The sequence below is a fragment of the Pteropus alecto genome, unplaced genomic scaffold (assembly GCF_000325575.1).
Source record: "Pteropus alecto unplaced genomic scaffold, ASM32557v1 scaffold103, whole genome shotgun sequence".
Classification (NCBI taxonomy): domain Eukaryota; kingdom Metazoa; phylum Chordata; class Mammalia; order Chiroptera; family Pteropodidae; genus Pteropus; species Pteropus alecto.
In genome coordinates, this window is record NW_006436288.1 from 14,319,064 (window position 1) to 14,329,109 (window position 10,046).

Sequence of the window (10,046 nt, forward strand, 5' to 3'; positions counted from 1 at the left end):
AATTGCCCTTAATAATTGTTCAAATAAAGGGTTTACGCATTCTGGACACGTCAGGGTGACTGGAGCTGATTCCATACGTGGGGAATTTACTATGTTTTCCTCAGAGCCAATTTTGAGGAAATCCACTTGTACAGCATTTACACTTACTAGAATTTGTGCTACCCAAATTCTCCCTATTAATAGGATCGTTCCTAAGAAACCAATTATCCCTAAACACATGCCATGTCCTCGTTCTTGACGATGCATTCCTTGAAGCTTCTGTCCCCATCTCTGGACCTTGTCACGCAGTAGGGTAAAAAGAGGACGCGGCACCTATCATAGGTGTTTCCAAACATGCAACCAAGAATAGAGAATGTTAAGTTGTATGGAAAAGGTCGTGCATGCTGGGTTCCTTCATTAGCTAAAAGACTCTTCCATACCAGCCTTGCAGGGGGTAAGTCAAATTACCAGCTCCAAATTTTTTTAGTACCTCATGGACTCCTCAAAGTAGCTTGCTTATAATTGAAGTACTAATAAAACCATGAAAGCTATGGGTCTCTAATATTTAAAATGTTCTTAAATAGCAAGCGAATGGGAGCAGAATATACCAACCTAAAATATGCCTCTTCAGCATAAAAATTATTTTAGGCTGATTATTTTTAAGATATTGGAAAAGCTCTGAAAACCCAGTAGAAGTTATCCTTGCATAAGAGACATTTACATTTATAAGGGAAATCCTCATGTACAAGAATTGTCTTCCCCTCTGGACCAGGAAGTGAAGCGTGACTCCAAATCTTTAGAAATTCTTATAATGGAGAAGGTAAGGACTTAAATCTGCATAACAATCTTACTCTAGTTTACTGTGCTTTTCCTGGTAACCTCCCATTAATAGCCTCACTCTACCTCCAACAACTTCTTTTGTCTCTAACTAGAGGTGTTTTTTAACCTCAGACCACACTGAGGAGCTACTCAGCTTTCCTGGGTCTCTCCCACGTATACAGGAAGTATACATGTCATTAAATTTCTGTTTTTCTCCTGTGAATATGTCTTTTTTTATAACAGGGGTGTCTCAGCCAAGCACCTAGAAGGGTAGAGTGAGAATTATTTGTCCTCTTCCTCACAACGGTGTTATATTTATAGTCTGCCTATAGGTTTTCTTTCTTTCTTTCTTTCTTTTTGACATTTGGAACTCATTTACTCAAAGATAAAATGTTGTAAATGATCACTGGTTCCCAGTCTAGTCCATGTGAAAGGATTTCAATGTAAAATGGAACTGGAGGATATGAAATGGAGAATGTCATGCACGCTTCCTCAAAAGAAGGAAAGTTCAGAAGGGAGAGGCTGATTCCTTATAAGTGCCTGATTTACAGAAGACAGAGACTATCTCCTGACCAATGAACATCTGCCGAGGATTTCACCCCATCCTCAAGCCAATGAACTTACTGCTTAAATTTTGTGTGGGCATGCCCCATACATACATCCTTGCCCATAAATACAGCCCACTTCAAACCCTCAGTGGATTCCCTTGTAGCCTGCCACAGCACGTGCTTCCTGAATTGCAATGCTTCTGCTATTCCTGAATAAACTCAAATTCTGGTAATTTGACTTTTCCTCAGTTTATCTCTTTATTTGGGTTGACACCCATGAATTATAAAAATAGTACACCCTGTATGTTGCTAAGCTATAAGAAGTTTTCAAAAGTGAGATGTATTCCCCTGTGCTTGTTAGATCTGAATATTCAAATAATAAAATCATATGGTCTTATGGAGAGTTGCTTAGAAGGTTAGATGACTACTTAGAACAGTTATTTCTCTTTTGCAGCAATAATTCATTCTTTCCACAAAGACCGAGCAACTGCTATCTGCCAGGCTCTGGGACAGGTGAATACTACCTGTTCTTGGGGAACCAATATTCTACTCAGTGCTCTTTTTAATCATATTACTCTGAATGCGATCTTCCTTCCCCATGAGCTTTGCCAGAGTGGGGCTGTAGAGCATAAGGGTTCTACACTGGGTGGGGTTGTGGCGAGGGCATGTGAGTTCATTCCAGGATACCACAGACTCCTATGTTTCCCTGTGTGGCCAAGCACACATCTGTCTACTACAGGTGAAATCCCTTTGGTTTGCAACTGATTAGAACTGGGATATAACATTTCTTTTTTTTTGGTTATTTACAAAAGGAACTTGCATTTAACAAGTCAAACAAATCAGAATTGTATAAAAGAAAAAGATAATAATCTTCATGCCCCCTTTGGGTCCCATTGCTCTAAATTAACTAATAGTAATAATTTGGTTACACAAGGTTTTTAACTCTCTTCTTCACTTTCTTTTTTTAAATGGAGAAATTTAAAGACAGAAATAGGGATGTGAGATGACATATATGCATTAGACCTTATATTCTTGAAAAGACTGAGGTAAAATAGATGTGACAGAGAAAACTAAGAAAGAAAGAACTTCTTGCTATGCTGCCTCCCACTTCTTGTGCTATCACTGCTTCTAAGCCATGTGGGGGTGACCCTGGCTCCACAAATTTAAGTGAGAAAAGGGCATTCTCTGTCCACAGGACTCCCAACCTTGACTACACTCTGCTGTTCTTAACTCACAGCTGTAGTTCTGGGAAACAAATTAATTCATCAGGTCAATAAAATGCTGGAATGCACTACCCAGAGAAGCTATGGAGTTTGACTATCTCTGAATATTTTAGGAGAGAACGGGCAAGTATTTGGCTTGGAAGATCCACTAGCTTGATCACCAAGGATTGGAGCAGATGATCTGGCCCAGCTTTACAATCTTGCTTTTGACCCTGAGGCCCAGGGTGCCCAATGCCTGAAAGTTCATAACTAAATTTACATATGAGAGTGGTGTTGAGGAAAGGAGAGACAGCCGATGGGCAGATGCTAAAGGACTTACGCATCGCCTGCGCTGATGGTCATAATTTTCTGCAGGCCTCCGGTGTTTAGAAGATCCCGGGCATTCTGGTAACTATTCTGGATTAAATTGTTCAACGTGTAACAGGCAGAGGCTGTAGTTTCTATGAGAAGGTCAGTACTTGGGACTGTGTCGGGAATTATGGAAACCAAATCAGGTAGAGTTTCTCTGGCTACGAAATGAAAGAAGAAGAAAAAAAAAAAAACACTTTGATTTAAAAGAGTGTTTCTTAATCTCAAGATCTCAATACATTTCGGCAAAAGACATTTTAGAAAGGAAACACAACTGGTTAACAGGCATATGAAAAAATGTAACCTCTCTGGTATTCAAAATTTAAAAGGATTTTTAAAAAAATGATACTCTGTGCTCAGTATATTGGAAATCATTTCAGAAAGCAATTTGACAGACATGTCAAGAATTTAAAAAATTTTCACATTTGATTCAATAATTTTACTTCTGCTAATTCATCTTGACATAACTTTAAAAATGAAAAATGCTTTATAAAAAGCCTAAATACCCCAATAATAACATATAATTAATTAAAATACACCTGCAAAGAATATTATGCATCCTAAAACATGTCTATGAAACATGTAAATGAGAAAATATTTATGTTAATATTTTATGTAAAAAAATCATATACTTGTTTATATAAAGATTATATAGTATTATAACATTAGGAGAGAAAATAAACATAAGAAATTTTAGAAGAAATACACTAAAATATTAATAGGAGTTGATTTTCTACAATAGTATTGATGGTGACTTAAAAATATTTTTTAAAAATTATCTGTACTGCCCAAAGTTTTTTTAATGCACAAATAATACTATTATTAAAAAAAGAGAAAGACACTTTTAAATATATTTTTTCACTATGTATATAAGTTCTTAATAATATGGTTTTAGTTTGGTTTTCTTTTATAGTAATAGGGAGAGATATTAATAACTGGTGATTTCATTATAATTTGTCCTATGGTATATATATTGTGAGCAATATGAATTTGTATTTGATTTTTTTTTGCAATAATTCTTTTCATGTATGTTTTCTTCTTTTTCTCAAGGTACTTTGGACTCTACTTAAAAGATAGCATGCTTCTCTTGCTTTTGTTGCTCCTCACAGCTCTTTAATACAGCGTTGTATTTATTATGGTTGTGCAACAAATATTTCTGCTTAATTTTATTATTTCTTCATCTGAGTTCATGTGGCACCTGGAACTACACTTCTCTCTCTATGATGTTGGGTTACATGCCCCTCTGAATTTCGGTGGGGTCCTTATCCTTTGAGGACAATTATTGTATTCATTTCTGGATTTCCAACATTGATCACTATGCTTAAAACAGAGAGGTACTCATAAAAGATACTCAATGATATGTTGTCCTTTGATACTACTTGTACCTAACTGACAGAAAAGACATACCTCCTGCTCAAAGGCCACTTTGTTTTTTACTATTGTTTAAGCATTGCATCATAGTGTTAAGAGCTCAGATCTCAACCTCTGAAGCCACACTTCTTTAGTTTCAGTCCTGTCTTTGCCAGTTAATGGCTGGGTGGTTTGGGCAAGTGATTTAACCTCTCTTTGCTGCATTTTCCAAATTTGTAAAATGGGGTAATAAAAGTTTCTACTTCACAGGGTTGTTTTGAGGGATTAAGTAAGTTAGTACATGTTAACTGTATCATAGTACCCTGCATATAGGAAGGTCTCAATAGATACGAGTTATTATTGGAAAGCTTCTTCTTTTTAATAAGTTAAACCACAGAATTAATTTTCCTTCCACTGAATTTAGGACAATGACACAGAAATAAGTCTGTGACAATCACAACAGAAAATGCCCAATCGATCTCTCCACAGGATGCAGTAATGGCCTAAACTCAATGCCTTAAAAAGCCAAGACATGAGCTGGATCTCTGAAAACATCTGTAACAATGAGTTTACGTGAATTGAGAATATAGGGATGTATCCAAATACTTCCTGGTGCTTGCAAATGCTGTACATTATGTCATCTGATCCCGGGGAAAACACTGTTAGTTATTATTAATTTCACTCTGTTTAGAGCAGTTAAATGACAAACCAAGGTGACATGGGTGGCAAAGCAGCATTGCATGAAGCAGCGCCATGTCTTCTGCATGAGATCTATTATTCTGTCACCACATTAAGTTGCCTATCTTCAAATTTTTAAGAAAATATAAGTTTTAAGTTTATTACTATAAAGTTAAGTAAAATGTGATGACCTCATTCCAGTACATGACAAGTTTTACCTGGCCCAGAAGTCTCTCATGAGAACACAAAGCACGTATTTCAAACTGAATTTCATTTATTCCTGGTTATTAATATGTGGAATCAAGACAGGTCCTTATACTCAATTTATGTATTTGACATAAAGCCAATTTAGAATTTAAAACTGCATTTGTCTTGCTGAAGCCTCTTCTCACTACTGTCCTTAAAATGAGGAGAGGTTTATCAGTGATATCATCTTATAGAAACTGTGAAGCTATACAGCTTTACCTTCCCAATAGCTGGAGGACTACAGGATCTGAGACCACAGTATTTCTGCCCTGAAGGCAGAGTGCAGTTATTTTCATTATCAATGTTTTAAAAGATGGAGTCAACATCTCACTTGGGAAAAGATAAAAAAGTCGAAGGATAATACACCCGATGAAAGTGCAGCACAAACGTCCTCAGAAAACAATGGGGAGAACACTTTCATAATGATGACAGTGCCTATAGCAAGGCTTCTTTCAGATTCACTGGAAAACTGCCAGGCTCTTTATATTTATAATGGGCATGAAACCACCTGTCCAATGTTGTGCTGCTGGCTGTCTTTGGAAATGACATTATTAAAACATAATCCTGGACCTCAGTATCTCTGGTGGGGAGTGGTGGTGGTGGTGGTGGTGGTGGTGGTGGTGGTGATGGTGGTGGTGGTGGTGTGTGTGTGCAGTTTCAGAAAAATCCAATCCATTAAAAAAATAAACATAAACAAAAATCTGTTTATAGTTTTAGTGCAACTTTGTGGAGAACTGAATTTCAAGTTCTCAGAAATGACTACTTTGTGGAGCATGATTAATTTCAGTTATTATTTTCCCTTTTGTCTCATTTTATAGTTTTTGGCTTGATTTGCAAACATTTATCAGATATTTCTAGGTATAAAGCAAATAAATGAAAAATTGTTATTTGCTAGGTATAACATGATATCACCATTGTCAATAACACAGACTCAAATAAAGGGGGAAATATATTTCATATTTATTCTCAAACCATCTATGCCAAGTACGCTATATTCAATGACTCCTTTTTGTCCTTTTTTAAAAGTGATTATCGGTCTATCCATATGTTTTTAGTCCAACAATTGCCAAGCTTCTAAAGCAAACAACCACTACGTGCGTGCATGCGTGCGTGCGTGTTTTAGAAGAGTGATGCTCAGCAGGCCATGCAGAGAACATTCTGAAAGATAGCTACGTGTTAATTATTAGTACAGTCTAAAATTTCTCTTCTGTGGTAATCAAAACAAAAAAAAATGTAGATATTAAGTAAAATCCTATTTGAGACCTAGTGAGAAAGCCTACCCTTGATGCTTGGGTGCACAAGAGCCAGGACTTTTTATCACAATTGGTTCTTTATTCACATTTTCAGTTCATCATCGTAAAAAGAATGAGATAAAGACAATGTTCTACTGCATTTGTACTTTCAATATGCATACATTATATCGACACTTTTACTGACTCACCAATGTCATTGTGCAGATAAAGATTGCGAGACAAATTCCTCAGCAGAGAGACTGCAGTCTTTTTCACACTTGGATCACCAACATGTAGCATCTTCCGGGTGTGTTGAAGGCCATTTTCCTTCTGGACAACTGCCTGAGCTACTGACATCGGCATCTGTTTGGTGAGACATGTCCTATCAATATCACTGCATTTGACTTCAGGGTAATATTAAGTTTCAGTAGATTACTAGAGATTGAACAAGATGTATTAAAAACTAGAAATGTGATGAAATCAGTCTAAAGATATTTCCTTTAAATTTTTATTAGGTTTTCAGTTTAATTACTGGATAAAAACAGTTTATGCAGTGTATTTAAATACAATACTGGATTTGGTTAGCTACTACATCTGTTTATAAATAAAATGAACCTGTCTTTTCCTTTCCTTTCTATTTATCAGTCTGTTCTTTATTCACATTTTCAGTTTATCACTATGAAAAGAATATGATAAGGACAATGTTTTAGAATAAAAGTTGTAGAATTGAAGTCACACCAATGTCATCAAATTAGTTGGGTAGTGTTCTCCCTTTCCTGTTTTCTTGAACTATTTGTGTAATACAAGAATAATTTCAACTTTGTGGTTCTGGTAGAATTTAGTTGTAAAGCCAACTGAGCTAAGAAAAATTCTAAAGGAAGATGTCTTTGATTGAGATGTCTTTGATTATTATTTCAGTGTATTTACTGGTTGTTGGCTTATTCATCTTTCTTGTTTCTTCTTGTTCCAATTTTGGCATTTCACATGTTTTAATAAACTCACTCATCTCCGAAAAATCACTGTATTCTGAAAGAGATATCAGGTTTTTAAAAAAAGGAATGGATGGCTAGTTAGGTTATTTGTAATTCTACACTCTGTATCATGTACCAGCAGCATGTGAACACTGGGCACCTACTCTCAGGGCGTATGAGGTCCAGGTAGACCCTTCCTAGAGTCAACAAACCCCCAACAATACTGCGGCCTTAGCTTGCTTTGGTAATTGCTAATTGGTGAAACTAATTTGAGGCCACCATGCCAGAAATTCCTATAATTCATGACTATTCTTCAGGGTGTCTATCTTCTCTATTTATCTTATTGAAACACTGCTTGTTTTCCCCCTACTGCCTGCAGATTGTCTCTTTCTTACATTCTCCACTATACATTTTAGAATAGGAGCTCTTAATATAAGGTCCAGGATAGGTTTCAGGGTTGGGATAGGAGGTCTTTAAAATTGCCTTTGTGTTTATAATAAACTTTTTCAGGGAAGGGTTCATAACTTCTACGAGATACTCAAAGAAGTTTAATAACCACTATTTTATAATGTTTGTTTTATTGTATGTAAACAAGTTACGCTTGGACTTTCACTAATTTGCAAAGCATTCTATTAGACTATTTACTCTACTCTGAGAAGAATCCTTCCCTCTAGCCATCCAGAGAGGAGGCTATTTATTCTGTACAACTCCTGTATCTTGGCGCGGGGGTAGGGTTAGCATTCCTCTCTCTTCCCAGATAGAATGGCCCGTCTAGATATTTGTCTTCCCTCCTACACAAAACTCTGTACTTCTGAGTCACTGCCAACAGCTCTATCACCCTTGTAGTATTGTCTGTTATCTCAAGCCTATTGTTTCTTTCCCAACACCCACTGCAGGCTCTGGAGCCTGGCACGGTGTCTTCTCTTCCTCCAACCCTTTGTGGATGACCACATTAATAACACCTCACAGTTCTCAGACTTCCTAAAAGGAACTGACCTCCGTTTCTTCTGTACATCAGCCTTTCACTTCCATGGTCACACAGAACCTGTATTCACCCAGAAATACCTTGACTTTGAAAACTTAAACTCTAATGTTAGACTCTGAACACAATTTCTTGTTCTCCTTGCTCCTCTTCCTCATTCCTACCATATATCTTTTTCAGCCTCATCAAGAATTCCAGTCTCTTTATCTTTACTCCCCACATCTCAAATTATCAATTCTATACTGTCTTAACTTTCTTTCTTATTTGGATTGGGGTACATGAACCATCACATCAAATACTATCTTTCTAATATCCTTAACTCTCTTATCATTGTTAGCTTATTTTCCACCTGCACATTAAAACTGCAAAATTGATTTTAAACTTGGTCACCAAATATCGCTAAATAGTGCATTTGCAGGTTGCTAATTCTGCAAATGTATGGTCTCCAATTTTTAGTAGGAACAAAAGCTGCTAGTTGGCTTGCTATTTCTTCAACACCAGGATTTCTAAGCCTTATACCAGAATGATCCTTCTAAAATTTTATCTGATTATGTTCTACCTCAAGTTAAATTTTGCAATGACTCCCGATTGCTTTCAGAATGATGTCGAAATGTCTTACTATGGCACATACAGTCCTTCATAGCCTGGGTCTTTCTTCCTCTCTTTTCTTACCATTATGCCTTAATTCTTTAGGTCACAACTGTACCAAACTGCATATCTCTCCTATTAGAACATAATCTCCTTGAAAAGATGGAAATGCATCTCATCTATCTTCCCCCTACCACCTCAGTGCCTGTATGGTGCCTACAACATGATAGGTCCCATATAAATGTTTCTTGAAATGAACTATGTAAATAAAAATGCTATCAACTTTTCCTGAAGACTTACTATCACCTGAGAAGGTTCTTGATGAGAAGATAAATTAAAAGGCACAAAATATTTATTTCTTAAAATGTTTTCTTTCAAAACATAAGATTATCTGAAAACCCTTGCTTTATATATATATATCATATTATACCATTTGATGATACGTTCTCATATACAATAAAGAGCTTTTATGTTAGTATATAAAATAATTACTGGAAACATGCAAGGTTAGATGAACTCTGGATCTTCAAATGATGTTTGTTCAACCAGGGGAGAGCACAGCATACTCTTATTCTGATTCACTGAGGGAAATAAGTAAATCTGAAGTGGAATGGTCTTTAAAATTTGCTCAGTAAGAAAAATAAACAATCAAATTGGCCAAACAGAGATTTTATATTCTAGCTTCAGAAAATATGTGAGAATGACCATTAATTAGTTGGTCAACTGTATGCAAACAGTACTTCTCATTCATATTGTCACGATTACTAATGAAGTTGAATATGTCTTTCAATGTGTACTGGCCATTTCTATATTATCTTTTATGAAGTACCTGTTCAAGTATCTTGTCTATTTGTCTGGGTTGTCTTTTTGTTAACTTGAAGTTTTTATATTTTCTAGATACCAACCTTTGTTACTCATGTATGTTACAAAAAAAAAAAAATCTTTTCTTATTCTGTGATTTGTCTTTTTTCTTTCTTAACATTGTCTTTTGATAGCATAATAGCATAAGTTATTAATTTTAATTGTAAGCATAAATTTCAATTTATAAAATATCTATTTTATGGTTAGTGCTTTTTGTGTCC

The 10,046-nt window shown here is 35.8% G+C and overlaps 1 protein-coding gene across 1 annotated transcript in view; it reads right to left on the reverse strand.

The window, feature by feature from the left end:
- Window positions 1-10,046, reverse strand: part of PKP2 (plakophilin 2) — a 77,245-nt gene that overhangs the window by 3,250 nt on the left and 63,949 nt on the right. Inside the window, exons 10-11 of the mRNA XM_006912735.3 lie at window positions 6,633-6,786; window positions 2,889-3,078 (exon numbers count right to left, since the gene is read on the reverse strand). Coding sequence (XP_006912797.1) covers window positions 2,889-3,078; window positions 6,633-6,786 — 344 coding nt within the window. The remainder of the gene's footprint in view (window positions 1-2,888; window positions 3,079-6,632; window positions 6,787-10,046) is intronic.